At 33.9% G+C, this 17,772-nt stretch overlaps 1 protein-coding gene across 1 annotated transcript; it reads left to right on the top strand.

Annotated features, from left to right (window-relative positions):
- The first annotated feature begins 8,744 nt into the window (after positions 1–8,744).
- LOC131030243 (F-box protein At1g67340) lies at positions 8,745–11,074 on the top strand. Its single transcript, XM_057960969.2, has 3 exons — positions 8,745–9,465; positions 9,605–9,767; positions 9,978–11,074. The coding sequence occupies exons 1-3, from the start codon at positions 9,248–9,250 to the stop codon at positions 10,725–10,727; spliced, it is 1,131 nt and encodes a 376-aa protein (XP_057816952.1). The 5' UTR covers positions 8,745–9,247; the 3' UTR covers positions 10,728–11,074.
- Positions 11,075–17,772: the final 6,698 nt, after the last annotated feature.

Here is a 17,772-nt window from a genome sequence, read left to right as displayed (position 1 = left end):
AGAAAGGGATTACTTTGACCCTCTTTTTCATTCTTTGCATGATCATTCTTTCAAGTTTGATATGATTGTGGACACTTATGTACGATGTTTGGAGGAGGTCTCTTGATCTTTAGAGGAGACACTTGAGTTTTTAGATTTTGCTCCACATTCATTCTCACTAGATCTTGAATTATATTTATTAGTAGTGTGGCCTAGTACACCTAATGTGGAAGGGGGAAACTTTCAACATTGACATGGGTACATTTGAGTAGCTTTTAAAGACTCCATACATCTTGAGTTTATTTCCTACATATATTCCTTTCAAGATTGGGAAGACATCATTCATACACATTTTGTTTGTTTCTTCCTAAGGGTAGAGACATTGTTCAATGATCATGGAGCATCTTCAACATCTTGTTTTGAGCATAGAACAATTGGTGTACATTTTACATTTGGGGGGGGGGATACTTGGTCTCTCTTCTCTCTTATGGGGGGACTTTTTCCGCACATTGGGTTTTGTCCTTCTCATTATTCTTTGAGATCTTTTTGTATTTTCACCTTCTCTTTTGGGGATGAGTTTTTTCCAACTGGATTTTCTCCTTTTCTCTATTTGTGAGAAATTGCTTTACATTTGTACATGGTAACCTAACATGGCCTAGCAGTTGGGACCCTTCTTGTAATATGTTTACTTTTGTGTACATTCTCCCTAAGTTGCACTTAAGGGGGCATGCTGGTGTAATTAAGGTGTTGTACCTTGTTAGTTCTTCACCTATGTTCTAATTACATATGACTTAAGCTTACTTAGGGACCACATTGGAGCATTCCCACCTTAAGTGGTGTTATCGTGTTATCACTTTCCACTTTATGTGGTGTCTCCACCTTTAATGATTTTTTATCAATCTCCACCTCATGTGGAACTTCCACCTTTTGTGGTTTTATCATGTTATCAATTTTCCACCCTATGTGAGTGATAAGTTATCACATTATGTATCATGTCATAAGATTAAGATACTTGTCATAATCTTATGCACAGTCCTATGTTTCACCTTAGATTATTTAGCCATGGGGTCTCGTATGTACATTAATTTATCAATTATAATGCATTCTTGATTGAAATAAATTTATTCTTATCATATTATTTCTCTCTTGATTTTGCTTTCCATTAGGCCTCTAGATCTTGGGTGGCTACCTTCATAGCCAAATCTTATAGTTTTAATATTTATGTCTTAATATTTCTAATCAACCTCATGTTTAATTATAAGAACTTACTTACAAGAAATAAAAAAAAATACAATAATTCTAATCAAAATATTAAAAAGAGATACTAGATCTTGAACTGTACAAAAGGGTATTTTTCAGATTTTCAAAAAAAGTGCTCCTAGTTCAAAAAATTTAGAGTTAAAGTTGAAGTTTTTCTAAATTTACCCCTAAGAGGGGTTAAATTCCCATATGGGAAACCACATAGAAAATTTTGAGAAAAAGGGTTACATTTTAAACCTTGGAGAAATTCAACCACAATTCAAAATTTTAATGAAAAAAAATATTTTATAGTGTCAAGCGAAAGGGTTTCGCTTGAAACTATGTGTGCCATGTATATGTTACGCATGTTTGGGAAAAATTGTTTCACTTGAAACTATTTAGGGTGAAATTATTTTATTCAAAATTATTTTGTTGGTTGAAGGCGTTGCATAACTCTATTCTTTTACCCCAATATGTGCTACTTCACAACTCACCTAAGTGTTCTCTTTCTATTATACTCTTTTTTTATATCTAGAGATCAAGAGTATATAGAAATGCATTGGAAGTGACGTCTCTATATTACAAGGGAACATGATCAACTAAGTCAACCAGAATTATGATTGTAAGAGATCAAAGACAATAGACAAACACCCTAGAATGATTTAATTTAGATTCATTACTCTTTTAATACACTAAGTTAAAGTGTTTCACTAAATTAATTATTTCTTGAAGGGTTCAAAGAGGAGAGAGGCTGATCAAATGCAAGAGAATGTAGAATGGATACAATGAATGCCTTTAAATTACACAACATCAAATTGTGTAAATTTGTGTTTTGTTGGCTTACAACAACTAGTGTAAAGAGGGTTAAGCAAATTTTAAAATTTTAAAATTTAAAGTGTAAGGCCATGACTCTAGGGTTGATTTGGTGTGAAGATAGGAAAATGATGAGAATGAAGTGGGTAATGAATGTATTTGGGTAGATGTACAATTGAACACCATTAATATATATTTGGGTAGATGTACAATTGAACACAATTAATATATAACTTAAAGTGAATGTATTGAAATGTGTGTGTATAGAGATAAGATGTAAGTAAATGCATCAAAAATCATGTATATTATAATATGTAAAACTTAGGTGAATGGATCTAACTTTACATTAATTTATTGGGTTAGAAGAAATGATGGAATTCTATCTAAAAAATTTAATAAAAATCATCAAGATATTAAAAAGATTCTAGACTCTCAACTTTACAAAAGGGTATTTTTAGATTTTAGTGAAAGTGCTCCTAGTTCAAAAAATTTAGAGTTGAAGTTGAAGTTGAAGTTGAATTTTTTCTATTAAATTATATTGGACCACACGAAACTATGGAATTCTATCTAAGTTGAACTTAAACATAAGTTGTATTGGGTCACAAGAAATGATGGAATTCTATCTAAAAAATATAATAAAACTAATCAAAATATTAAAAAAATATTGCAGACTTTGAACACTATAGAAGGATATTTTTAGTTTTTCATGAAAGTGCCCCTAGTTCAAAAAATTAGAGTTGAAGTTAAAGTTTTTCTAAAATTCCCCCAAAAGAGCGGTTTAAGTTGCCACATAGGAAACTGCAAAAATTTTCAAGTGAAAGGGTTTCATTCAAAACCTTATACAAATTCAACCACAATTCAAAATTTTAATGAAAAAAATATTTTATAGTTTCGAGCGGAAAGGGTTTCGATTAAAACTATATGTGCCACGCATATGCTAGCAAAATCGTTTACAATGAAATTGTTCCACTCAAAACTTTTTTGTTCACTGAAAGTGTGCCATAACTTTTTTGATTTTGCCCTGATGGGTACTACTTTATAGCTCACCTAAGTGATCTCTTTTTAATCTACTCTTTTTTATATTTGTAGATCAAGAGTATATAGAAATGCCTTGGAAGTGGTGTCTCTATTTTAGAGAGGGGCGTGATCACCTAAATCAACCACAAATATGTATATAAGAGATCAAAGACAATAGACAAACACCCTCGAATAATGTAATTTAGATCCATTACTCTTTTAATATACCAAGTCAAAAGAGTTTCACTATTAATTATTCCTTGACGGATTCAAAGATAAGAGGAGATGATCAAATGCGAGAGAATGTAGAATGGATACGATGTTTGTCTTCAAATTGTGTGAATTTGTGGCTAGTTGGCTTACAACAACTTCTGAAATAAGTGACAGTCAATTCAAATTATAAATTTTCATTTTAATATTTCAAGTATAAGCCCAGACGCTAGGGTTATTTTGGTGTTCACATAAATGACTCAAGATAGGAAAATGATGAGAACCAAGTGGGTAATGAATGTATTTGGGTAGGTGTACAACTAAACATAATCAATATATAACTTAAAGTGAATGTATTGAAACTAGTGCATATAAAGATAAGATGTAAATAGATGCTTGAAAACTAGTATACATTATAATACATAAAACTTAGGTGAATGAGTCCAACTTTACCAAATATTTATACATATATAAAAAGATATTCCCCTGTAACAATCATCAACAAAATAAAAAAATACCATAAATACACTATTCTCACTATTACTAAAATAGAATGAAATAACTACAATCAATCTTTTAAAAGCATTATAGAGCTTTGATCGGTAGAAAAAGTCACCTCCCATGTTGTAGGAGGGCCCCCAGCAAGGAAAACTTGAGTTAAAAAATATTCTATAATAACAATAATTAGGGGTTCACACTCAAAATTGAGACACAATGAATACCTCACAACCCTATTAAAATACAAGTGTAGATGACTTTGTAAAGTTAAATTCATTATTTTTTATGAGACAAGCCTAGGAACATCATGATCTTGTTATGGTAATTGGCAACACCGTTGGAGAACATGATGCCAAAAACTTAGGATTCTTCCTATGTTTAAATACATTCATTGATTTTATCTTGAATTTCAATACAATTGTACAGACCCTAGAAAGTACTTAGTACTTAGTAGTCTCTGTGTGATTGGTGAGGTATTTGGTCACACATGCTTGGCGACTAGGTAGTACTTTCCATCTTTTACTTGTAAAACAAGTGAAGATTACCCAAGGTGTGTAATGCTATTTTATTTATACCCTACTTAGCTACAAAGTTTTCTTCTATTTATATCACCTAATTCCTTCCTTCCTTTGACATGGACTTACTGGTACAAGTTACAACCAATCCAATGGCTGCCACTTGCTTAAAACAAGGAGCTCTTCATCCACCCTGTAAATTCCACGGCTACTTATTGTTGGATGCAATTTTTTTAAGTTACACTTGCCGCGGATCAGTTATACCTGTTGGAATGCAAATAAGGAAGTGTTCACACACAACATAATCGTTGGTTGGACTTTCGATATTTTTAAGCTTTTAAATTAAGTCATGGCATTTGACTGTTCTAGATTTATGGTTATAAATTGGAGGTCTATGTCGTCTGGAATAAATTGATTTTTTATATTTTTTAATGTTTTTGGATATGGATGTTTGATAGAAAGAAAGAAAGATTCTTTTATAGCTCACGATGTCGGAAGGTCTGTCTTATAACAATATGGGGCTACCTCGTACTCTTTCTGGGAGGCACCAAACTGTACTACAAAGGAGACATACATACCTTATCTCCTATAGATTTTGAACTCGTGACCTCTCTTTCAACAATATAAGTTCTCCACCACTAGGTTAACTTCAGCTATACTATTGAGATGATGGAGACATTTGAAATAGTGATATTTTGGATCTTATTTGGTATATTCTTTTATTAATTTTCGTGCTAATTGATCTTATTTTGTAAATAGCTTCAAAATGTTTTTTTTTTAAAGAATAAGTAATTGTGTTAAAATGTTTAGATAAATTAGTGTTTAAATGGGTAAATGTGTAAATGGGTATTTGAGGTGCTCGCTTCATAATTGCGTAAATGAATATTTGAGCAATTTGCTTCATTATTGTGAAATTGGGTATTTGAGGTGTTTGCTTTATTCTTACGTGAATGTGTATTTGGGGTGTTGGCTTTGTTATTGCATGAATGTGCACTTGAAGTGTTTGCTCTATTGTCGTATAATTGGGTCCTCGAGGTGTTTGGTTTAGTATTGTGTAAATGGGTATTGGAGGTGTTTGCTTATTATTGAGATGATAAAGACATTTGAGATATTAACATTTTGGATTGAGCTTGATAATCCTTCACTAATCTTTGTGATCATGGATGACAAAGCATAGACATTTGAAATAGAGATGCTTTTGGTAATCATTTTATTAATTTTTGTGATAATTGATCAAAAATATATTCTATAAATAATTTCAAAATATTTTTTAAATAATAAGAATTGTGTTAAAAATGTTTAAATAACTTAGTGTTTAAATGGGTAAATGTGTAAATGAGTGTTCGGGGTGTTTGCTCTATTATTTCATAAATGGGTACTTGAGGTGTTTGCTTTATTATTATGTACATGGGTACTTGGATATTTGCTTTATTATTGTGTAAATGGGTATTGGAGGTGTTTGATTTCTTATTGAGATGATAAAGACATTTGAGATATTAACATTTTGGATTGTGCTTGATAATCACTTATAAATCTTTGTGATCATGGATGAAAAAACACCTTTGGTAAATAGCTCTAAAATGTTTTTAATTAATTAATCATTGTTTAAAAGACACCCAAATTAATCATTGTTAAAAACACCTAAACAAGAGAGTGTAAATGGGTACTTAAGGTTTTTGATTTAATATTAGGCTGATAAAGATGTTTTACATATTCATATTCTAGATCACATAGGGTAATATTTAATTTATCTTTGTCATGATAGATCAAAAAGTATGGTACACAAATGGAAATATTAAAAAATATTATTTATATGGTTTTTGTCAAAAAGCTTAAAGCACAATTGTAATAGATTGCGAAGACTTAATATTTATAAATAATAAATCACTGTTAATAAACACTTACATAATAGAGAATAAATGATAAATGGGCCGATGAGGTGTTTGCATTATTATCAAGATGATAAAGACATTTGAAATATTGACATTTTGGATTCACACTTGACACACCTTCATTTATCTTTGTGACGATGAATAAAAAATAATGATCCAAAATCATATATTGAAAAAGCAATACCTATACAATTTTGTATCAAAAACTTAAAGCGCGATTATAATGGACTTTGAAGACTTAATGTTTTTAGTTAATAAATTATTGTTAAAAACACTTAAACAAGAAAGTTGGAATGAGTTTCAATTATGATGTACAAAAAGACTAAAATGTTTACTAAAATGACAAAGACTAAAATGTTTACTAAAATGACAAAAAGTAATCATATTATTTAATGTTTACTCAATTTGAATAGAGTTTTAATTAATAAATCAGTGTTAAAAAACACTTAAATAAGAGAGTATAAGTGATAAATGGGCCTTTGAGGCATTTGAATTATTATCAAGATGATAAAGATGTTGAAATATTGACATTTTGGATTCACACTTGATAGACCTTCATTTATCTTTGCGATGATGAATAAAAGGAATGATCTAGAATTCTATATTGAAAAAAACAATACATATACAATTTTGTATAAAAAACTTAAGGCACAATTATATTGGACTTTGAAGACTTAAATGAAAAAGGTGGAATGAGTTTCAAGTATGATGTACAAAGGACTAAAATACTTCAAAAATGACAAAAAAGTAATCATATTATTTAGCGTGTGCTCAATTTGAACATAGTTTATTTAATTTATCACTTTTTAAAAACACTTACATAAGAGAGTATCAATGATAAATGGGCCTTTGAGGTGTTTGAATTATTATCAAGGTGATAAAGACATTTTGGATTCATACTTGACAAACCTTCATTTATCTTTGGGATGATGAATGAAAAAGAATGATCTAGAATTATATATTGAAAAAGCAATACCTATACCATTTTGTATAAAAAATTAAAGCACAATTATATTGGACTTTAAAGACTTAAATGAGAAAGTTGGAATGGGTTTCAATTATGATGTATAAAAGGCCCAAATATTTACTAAAATGACAAAAACTAATCATATTATTTAGTATGTATTCAATTTGAATAGAGTTTTAATTAATAAATCACTATGCAAAAACACTTATATAAGAGAAAATAAATGATAAATGGGCCTTTGAGGTGTTTGAGTTATTATCAAGATGATAAAGACATTTTAGATTCACACTTTATAGACCTTTCATTTATCTTTGTGATGATGAATAAACAAGAATGATCTAGAATTCTATATTGAAAAAACAATATGTATACAATTTTGCATCAAAAACTTAAGGCACGGTTATATTGGACTTTGAAGACTCAAATGAGAAAGTTGGAATGAGTTTCAATTATGATGTACAAAACACTCAAATATTTACTAAAATGACAAAAAGTAATCATATTCTCTAATGTATACTCAATTCAAATCAAGTTTGAATCTATCCATAAAATAATAATGCTCTCCTTTGTAGACTTGTCAATTCAAAACGAATTTGAATTCCTCCAAAATAGCAAAAGAAAAACATAAAACATTTTTAAAAAATTGAACTATAATTTTTTTTTATATGGAAAGCAATATTGTTATTTAGAAAAATCAACTTGAACATATATTATCTTCTAGATAATTTGAACAAGTCATATGTGGCGCCTTTGTAATTGATTACCAAGTCCCATGTAAAAAATGGGAGGTAGAAAGTTATGATTAGAGGTTTAGGTGAAAGAAAAAAGAAGCTTGTAAGACACTCCGGAGCGTGCTAGAAATTATATTTGGAAGTCACTCAACAATCGTGTCACAACTCTCCTTACATTGACTCATGCAACTGGCCTCTCATTCGTCCACGTCAGCAGGCCGCCAGATTGCAAGAAACTTGATGGTCGTCCTTTTAAATATTAAATGGAGTTGTTGTTCCTGATCGATAGAATTTTAAAATATCTAATACTTTGTTTGTCAATGCTTATCTCGAAAGATTGTGGGACATTCATTAATGGCAAAAATAACGTTGCAAATGAAAATACGAATGAAAATGCTTTCCTTGCAAGGCAGGGAGAGTACCTATCTAGAGTGGAGTTACGAACAACAGTAAAGTAAACTTGGACGAATTAGGTGGAAGGCAGTCAACCGTGGACCAGGAAGGAAGGGAGATTTATTAACCGTGGTTAAGAAAGAAAACAAAAAAAGGGCTAGGGAAAAAAATAGGGTTCACGTGGTGGAGAAATGAGGCGTTTACACGTGTCGGGTGAGATGGAAAAAGGATCGTACAACAGCGTAGGTGGTACACTGGTGGACAATCGCCGCACGCATGTGATGAAGTAGCTTTATGTGTTTTTTTAATCGGGTTTGACCGAGTCAATGGCGTAAAAGAGACGTTGCAGTTGCAGGGCATGGAGAATGGAGAGTAAACCGTGGAGTGTAGTAATTTTCCGACAAGGCAAGCGTGTAACGGTTCCCGGCAAAAGTGAAGGAAAGCACCCAATTTTGGTGACATAAGTAGATGATACGTTTCTCATACATGCTTGGCCATTTCCGGCACGAGAAGGCGTGTCTGGCGGTGCGAAGATGTTTTATAGTCGCTTGTGCATTCCACGTTGTGGTTGGGCCAAATTACAGAGGGAGTGAGGTAGAATTAGAATTGAATAAATAAGTGCCTTTGCTTTGCGCTTTAGTTGACCACAGGGTGAGGGTGGGAGTTGAGTATTGTTTTTGTTTTTGTTTGTTTTCCATGAGGGGTTCAGCCTTATCGCTTGTTTTTTGCTTGCGTTTTTGTGTATATCGGCTGTATTCGGTGGGCGCCATTTAGGTCGGTTTGTTTCATACCTGCTCCTCTCCTTGGATCTGTTTGTACTATAAGATGGCTTTGTGTTGATCATGTCTGTTTTGAGAGGGGAAACTATGGAAATGAAAGTGAAAGGATGATGATGTGAAAGGGAAGGGATTGCGAATTTGCAGGGTTGTTGCTGGTTTTGAGGTTGAGGTTGAGGTTCTGGTTTGGAAGTAAGAAGATAGTTTGTTTGATCCGATGCGAACGAGGAAGGGAACATGTTATACATCGCCGACGGGAGGGTGTCGGCGGGATTTGAAACGTGGACGTGAGGGTGCTACAGAATGCAGCGGGAGTAAGCGTCAAGTGCGAATGAATCACTTGGATGCCCTGCCTGATGATTTGTTGTTGTCCATTCTGGTCAAGCTCAGTTCTTCCGCCGGACGGCCGGCGGACCTGATCAGCGCCCTTATTGCGTGAGTATTTTTAGGGTTTGTTCTTTTTTGTGTTTTCTTTTTCATCTTTGGAGATTTAAGGTGGAAATGCCTTTATTTTTTCTTTCTTTTTTTTTTTCGGAGATTGAAGGTGGAAATGGAAATGATTTTGGTTGTGCAGATGCAAGAGGTTCAATGAGGTCGGAATGCAGCCGATGGTGCTGCAGAATGCTTCGACGCCTGTGTTTGCCATGGAAGCATCTCGCTGGTCGGATGGGTCGCATCGATTTTTGAAAAAATGCGCGGACGCCGGAAACGTGGAGGCCTGCTATACCCTTGGCATGGTATGCATAGGCCGGCCTGAAAATTTTGTTTAGTGTTTTTTAGGTTCAGGTTTAAAAGAAGATTTTGTATGCGCCGGATTATTAATTAATTGCGCTGGAAATCATTACTCAGAGACAAGCTTTCAAAGAAAATGAGTGTCGCTTGTTGTCCTGTTTTTTCTTTTGAGTTTCTTCTTGTGCAAGTTGTGATTTTTACTTTTTGCTTTGCAGATTCGCTTCTACTGCCTGCAAAACAGGGGCGGGGGAGCTTCGATGATGGCAAAGGCTGCCATATCTTCTCACGCGGCTGCATTATATTCCCTGGCCATAATACAATTCAACGGCAGCGGCGGAAGCAAGAAGGACAAGGATCTCAAGGCAGGAGTAGCGCTTTGTGCAAGAGCGGCTTTTTTGGGGCACATCGACGCTCTGAGAGAGCTAGGGCATTGTCTGCAGGACGGCTATGGAGTCGCAAAGAACGTTGCCGAAGGTAGGCGTTTTCTGGTCCAGGCAAATGCTCGGGAACTAGCTTCTGTTTGCCCCAAATCTCAGCAGAAAAGCTTCCGTTTCCAACCCTCATCGTTGGAACCCTGGTTAAGGAACCTCCGCAGGAACACAACCTCGGATCCGGTAGATACATTTTCGTCGCTCCAGGGCTGTCCGCTTCTCAGCGATTTCGGATGCAACGTTCCTCCGCCGGAGTCGCACCCTGCGGTTAAATTCATGGTGGAGTGGTTTAATCTTCACCCGCCGGGCCCCGGCCTGAGACTGTGCTCCTATGGCGGATGTGGAAGGCCGGAAACAAGAAAACATGAGTTCCGGCGGTGCTCTGTGTGCGGCACTGTGAACTACTGTTCAAGGGCTTGTCAGGCTCTGGACTGGAAAATCCGGCATAAAAATGCCTGCATGCCCGTGGACGACTGGCTCGAGGCCGACGATGACGATGATGACGAAGATTACATCGATGAAGAATTTGTCTAAAACAATCATTTGCAGCAGCGCCAATTTCTTCTGAAATTGTCAGCGATTTTGAAGTGTGTGAGTTTTTCACCATTGTACAGCTTTGGAACGAGATTGCTTTGTGTACAGTTTGAAGTAAAACTACGTTCGTAAGACACAATTCAAGCAAGTATTTTAACTGTTTGCTGGAAGTATTTTTACTGTTTTGCTAACTTGTTAGCGTGAGATGCATTTCACACTGCAGTGAAAGCAAAGAAACGAAAGAGTCGTTTCATTAGTTCGTACAGTCAAACCTTTCAAGACTGTCGAAACTAACCAAAGACTTCATTCATGCAAAAGTAAATATAGATGCTTCTTTGACTGAGGAATTTACTAGTTGGCTAAATTTTCTGGTGGCAGAATAAATATGCGAAACATTAAATTTCTCTGAGCAGATGACAGCTTGATCGACATTTACAATGGGGCCTGTACCTTCTCTGTTTTCATTTGCAGTCAAAAATTAGTTAGAGATGCAATCAATGTCGACGTCATGTGGGGCAACTAAAGCCATTTCCAAATTAAATGCGCGCGTCATCACACCAATACAAATTTGGGGAAAAATGAAAAATTCTTGCAATTTTCGAGAATGGTTTAATCCTTCCTTCCTAAACTTGTTAATCCGTTAAATTCTTAGGGAAAATGAACAGAATTTGGGGAAAAATGAAAAAATTCTTGCAATTTCGAGAATCGTTTTAATCGTTACTGCTAAAATTTGTTGATCCGTTTAATCCATCGAAAAATTGAAAAATTCTTGCAATTTTCGAGAACCTAAACCTGTTAATCGGTTTTTTAGGTTTCCAACAAATTTACATACAGTGGGCGTAAGAAATCTCTGAATATCGCTTTCGAGTGGTGATAAAAATCTCTGAACGTCTCATTCTCCTTCACTGAATTATTTTAGGGTTAATCACGATATATTTGATTTGTTCAACATCTGATTCTGTTCTTCGTTCTAGCTGACCGAGTCTCTGTTGTTGATTTCCTTATCTGTCATGGATCTCGCTTGTTTTAAGGGCTACCGATCTTGAATTAAAAATAATACGTAGTTTCAGTTGGTTTATGAAGTAGTCTAATTTGAGATTGAATCTTGTTTTCTGTTATGTTTATTTATTTATTTATTTTGTCTGAAGAAGTTAGTTGTATTAGTAATGAAACTACTGGTTTTGAAATCTTTATTGTACTTTGTTTAGTCTAAAGCTTGTTTAGATGCATGGGCATTGTTTTTATGTTTTATGTTGTTTATTCGAGATCAACCAAATTTTAAGTGCTGTCAAAGCATATCATATCTGGGAAAGAAATTAATAGAGAACAAATACTTTTTAGGGATGGTAGTATATTGTAATATTTTAGTTCATGGACATTAAATTTAAGATATTAAATTTAATGTTGAGCTTTTTTCATGTCTGGGCAACCCTCCAAAGAAATTTTGTTATGAACACCTATGAACTTTATTTAAAGCTGACACGCCATTTGTGGGGTTATGATCAGAACTGCTTTTTGTATTGATAAAAGCATATTCCTAACTGAACAATTCTTTTCGAGAATTTAGTATACAAATACCATGCCTTATTAAAAAAACTAAATATTATCGGTGTTTACTAAAAAGATTTAAATTTTATCCTAAGTTTTTTGAAAATAAAAGAGTAGGAAGGTGCATTCCTCGCCTTTCTTTTCATTTTTTAGCTTAGTGTCTATTCATTTTAGTTTAGTTTTAAAAATGTGTTGCCTTGTATATGAATATGAGTTAATTACTCATTGGCTAATATTAGAGTAGATTAAACAAATTTGATTCTAAAAGTGAGTTGACCAAATGACGTCAAAAGTAGAGCTATCAATTTTAATGTTCAAGGTCAGATGAATTTGAATTTAATTTTTTGTTTACTTACATCAACCTTAATGTTATGGACCACTTTTATTGTATCCAGTTTTGCATTTTAGATTAAATTGTGGATACAATTTTAACCTTTAGACTAAACTATGCTTGTGATTTCATCTTCGATTTCAAATGTTATTTTTGATTATTTGATATCATATTTTTGAATAATTTGACTATTACTTTTTGGCCTACACACTAGTATTCAAATTGAATGCCTATGGTGATGTATCTAAAGTCTAGCCTTGTATCATTAATGATGAAAGGATCATGAATTAGCATTAAAAGAACTTAATAAATTGTATTCAAGTAGTGGGAAAAAGACTTGGATTTGAGGAGGTTTCTTACTTACACCTTATGGAAATCCATCAAAGGCACTCATTAGCATCATATTAGTTCTAAATAAATATAACTACAAATCTACATGTCATTGAAGTTTATTGGAGGGGAGGGGAAAATAAGGCCACCAAAGATTGAATTGTTGGAAAGGTTAGATGAATCTCTTAAAATTGATTGTTACACGTTTCAACATTGACATGGACAACTCTAATTTGACAAAAGAATTAAGTGATTCAAATCTCTCATTTACTATTCTAATGTATAAAATGTATGAGAATTTTTTTTGACAATTTAGGCAAGGCTTTGTTAAGGGCCCACATTTAGGAGAACTCTAATACAAAGGCTTATGGTTTTAGAAACTAATAAAAGCTAGGGAAAAAATCTAAATATAAATTGACACAAACACATGCAAAGAAGAAAGGAAATCATTGGACCTTTTTTCATGAGATGCCAATAACGATCCACACCTAGGAAATCTCTAATACAAAGGCTTATAGTTGTATAAACCAATAAAAAGCTAGAAAAAATTCAATATAGCTCGACTCAAATGCAAGCCAAGAAGAAATGAAACTACTGAACCTTTTTTCTCATAGGATATTAGAGCCATTTAAGATGGGGCCTTCTTAGTCGACATAGGTTTATGATTGGAAAGTACAATCCATCCATACCCACCTTAAGCAAACTTTATGTGTATTGAGGGCAACAACAAACTTTAGTATTCCTACCTCAATCTTTGTGGAGGAATTCCTGTCACAAAACAAACATTTGACTTGAAAGGCTTGAGGGCCACAACAACCATTGAGGTCATAAATATGACATACACAGATATAACTAAAGAATCATAAGAGATAACTTTGGCCACCATTATGGGCATCGAATTCATAAAAATTAGGTAGAGAAAATTACATTAAAATTTAGAATAGAACATCAATCTGATAAGATGTTTTTCTCCCACCACATTTCCTAGGAACCAATACACTTAATTGACATTCTTAACCTCAAGCCACAACTAAAGCCAAGGTGTATGATATTATTCACAAAGCACTCAACTAAGATATATTTGAGGATTTGATATGTATTGGTAAGAAAAATGGTACTTGCCAATTCCTAATAGCTATTGGGATAAAATCTCCTTCTTGTTATGCCCTGCATAACACACTCCAACTTTTCGCTTCTCAAGCTGGGGGGCCCCTTTTTCTTCGCTTTGTTTTCGTCCTATTTCCTTTTTGTTCGCACTTTGAAACCTCGGGTTTCCGGGATCTTGAAGTGTGTTTTGTTCCTTCTATTTTTTTTGCTTTGTTTGACTTCAGAGTTTCGGGATTCCGAAACCCCGAAGTCTGCCTTGTGTGTCTTCGTGTTGTGTCTTCCCATTGGTCATTGTTGTCATCCCGTCGTTGCTTGTTCGTGTTTCCTTAGTCCTTCCTCTTCCAGGTTGGTCTTTTGTTTCCTTGTCCTTGTTTTCTCAATTTTTTTTTGTTTCCTATTTTTGTAGTTTAGGGTTTAGGGTTTAGAGTTAGATTCCATGCTTTCAATGAAAATCAATTTTTATCGATCCATAGGTTGTTGGCCTTGTTTCTGTGTTCCGGGATCTCGGGTTCCCAAAATCTTGAAACTTCATTTTGCCCCACTTTGGGACCTCGGGTTCTAAGTTCCGATCATTGGAACTTAAAATCTTTCGGGATTCCAAAACCCTAAAATCCCAAAACCCCCTTTTTTGCCACTAGGTTGAAATCTTTTGGGATTTCAGAATCCCGGACACCCTTATGCATCCTAGTTAAACCTCTTCGGGATCTCGGAATCTCGGAGACCATCTTAAGAAACCGTTGTAAGCATTTCAAAACTTCGGGTTCTCAGAATCCCCAAACCCAACCAGCACGCCCCTTGACTTGTACGATCACATCAACCACTGAGTGATCCAACATCATCGTGACCCGACTATAGAGACCTTAGAGTAATTAATCTTTCAAGATTGATTTCTTTTCAGGAGAAGAGTATACATTTCATATTCTACCTGACTATTGGTGAGTGTCTCAAAACACCCGTCAACAGAAATTGGCACTAGAAGGAGGGCCGGTAATGATTTCTAAATTATTTGCTTAAGTTAGAGTGAATTAGACCTTGGGAAAGTTTAACTCCAATGGATAGTCCATTGTACATGCCCGAGATTGTTCATAGAATTCCTCATCATCTGTATAATGGGCTTCCCATGTTCTTTCCTAAAAATGGACAAAACGCTTTAGACCATGTAAATGGTTTTAAACATCAAGTGTTTTTCCTTGAAAGCACAACAGAGGGTGTTTCTTGTAGTTTGTTTGTTCAAACTCTTCAAGGTTTGGCATCGCAATGGTATGCAAGTCTTTCTCCTAGCCTGATTTGCTCATGGCATGAACTTGAATTCTTTTCCTAAGTAAATTCAACCATTTCACAAGATTGGAATATGCATTAATACAATTTGCAAATGTGAAAAGAGTATCTGGTGAATCAATTGCTTAATTCAATCATATATTCTTGCTTATGTATCAAAGAGTTCAATCTACAAGCAGAGTAATAGATGCAAGATTTTTGAAAAATCATTACTTTTGGGGTATTGGTACCACATTTGCAGCAAAAATTAAATTTTTTGGTGATGTCAATGATGTGCATCAGGCACTTGGTATAGCATTAATCTTAGCACAATTTGGATATGAAGTTGTGAATAATAATTTCTACAATTTTAATGAAATTGTGTTAGGGGGTTGTTCATATGTACAAACTTGTGCTCAGGAACACACCATGCCTATCCAACAACAAGCTTTTAAAAACTACAATGTCCCAAATCTTCCCACTGTGACTTTAAACACAATAAATCAACCTAGCTATAATCAACAAATGCAACTCTCAAATGTGAATAAAAATGCTACATCTGCTAATGAAGTGTTCATTGCTGTAACTTCTTTCTTTGGTCAAGATCCAGGGAGAATAACAATAGATCATAATGAAGTTGTAGCTACAAAAGTCAATGATCAATCATGCCACATGAACCGGTTGTTTGAAAATAAAGAAGAAGTGGCTGCAAATTCTGATTACAAACAAAAAATCAAATTTGGAGGTGATTCAACAACCTTTTTGGAAGAAGATTTTAAAGAATTTGGAATGTCAACAATGCTACCCCAAAATTGTTGCAATGGAGATTCAACAAGTGAAAGGTTTAATGCATATCCTCAAAATGGTTTAAATGATAATCAATCATAGAACAAAGGTGAGAAAAGTTTTTATTCTTTGGAAGACATTTTGTTTGCACATAGTAGCTTGAGTTGGCGTTTGAAAGAAATGGGCATTTCCAAGTGTGTGGTTGATATTGCACTTTTAGATGGTTGTAGAACACACCTCACAAACAAGCATTGTGAAGCAAACTATTTTGTTTTCCTTGAGAGAATGGACTTATACTTGAAGGAGGAAATCAAATTCGTTGAAATATTCACTCCATTGGAAGACCACTAGGACCTTACAAATGAATTCAAAGAGCAATTTCTATCTTACATATCTCAAGAAGACTCACAACTAGTCACCCATAAAGAGTTGATTGACAAAGACCAACATGATGGAGAACTTTTGACAAGTATGGATGAAACTGGTAAGTTGGTGTTTATGCTTTCCTCTATCGACGAACATGAGAGTGATATCAAATTGAATTCACAATGTAATAAGAATGTTGATTTGCGTTTGAATTCATTAAACAAAGAAGCTGAGTTGATGGTTAACCTTGGTGTGACTACATTAAGGGATGCTAGTCCTATTGGTTTGGAAGGTAGTAAGGTTGATTCATGCAGTGATTTTGTGAGTAATGGGATTGATCTTGTAGAAGATTGTGAAGTTGAAAAGGTGAATGATGGTTGCATTTGTATTGATGAGAGTTTAATATGTTTGAAATCAGTCCCATATTAGATGACAACATGAATCTTTCCCTTGAATTCCAAAGCCTTGATGCTCCAAGATAATGGAATTGTAATAATGAGAATGAAGGAAAAGTAGTCTTGTATGAAATTATAGAAGATCTTTTCTCATGTGTTGATGATGAGTTGGTCGGTAAAGGTCTTGACACAAACAAAGAAATGGATCAAAATCAGAAACTCTTTGAAGAATGTTTGGATCATATTTATATTAGCCATGAGGGTGGATTAGAAGCTATGATAACTCTTGATGAAACTGTTTATGCACATGAAACTAACTCTTTATTGTGGCAAAGTGTTTATGACAGGGTCACGGTTGATGAAACACAGACAAACCAAGAGCATACCTATGAGAGGAAATCATAAATGGAGTTGTCTACACAAGCCCATCAATGGGAAATCAGGGAATGCCTTTCTAGATACGATTTCATTAATTTAAAAAAAATTCAATTTTGTTTCTTCTCATACAATCTTGCAAAATTTGTCAAAAATTTAATACCAAATAGAATGATATGAAACGTGTAATTTTCACTTTGTAATTGCTTTCATATTTTCTCTCTCTTTTTAAAAAATACTTTTAGAGATATTAAAAAATATTAAAAATATACTTTCTCGAGTTCTAAATGTACATTTAATGATATTTCAAATATTAAAAAACATTATATATAAGCTAAAAATTGATATTTAAAATGTTTACTCTTATATATCAATGATACTCTCAATTAGAATGGTCTCTTCTTCCTCATCTAAATATATTTGAAAATATTCTTACAAACTATCCAAAATATCTCTAACTTTGATTACTTCTCTTGTGATTTTCATTCTTCATCTACTAATATCATAGGTCATTCCAAAGGGATTCCCAAATCATCCCCATCAATGTGTA

The sequence above is a fragment of the Cryptomeria japonica genome, chromosome 6, assembly GCF_030272615.1.
Source record: "Cryptomeria japonica chromosome 6, Sugi_1.0, whole genome shotgun sequence".
Lineage (NCBI taxonomy): Eukaryota > Viridiplantae > Streptophyta > Pinopsida > Cupressales > Cupressaceae > Cryptomeria > Cryptomeria japonica.
This window is presented reverse-complemented; position numbering and strand designations above follow the sequence as displayed.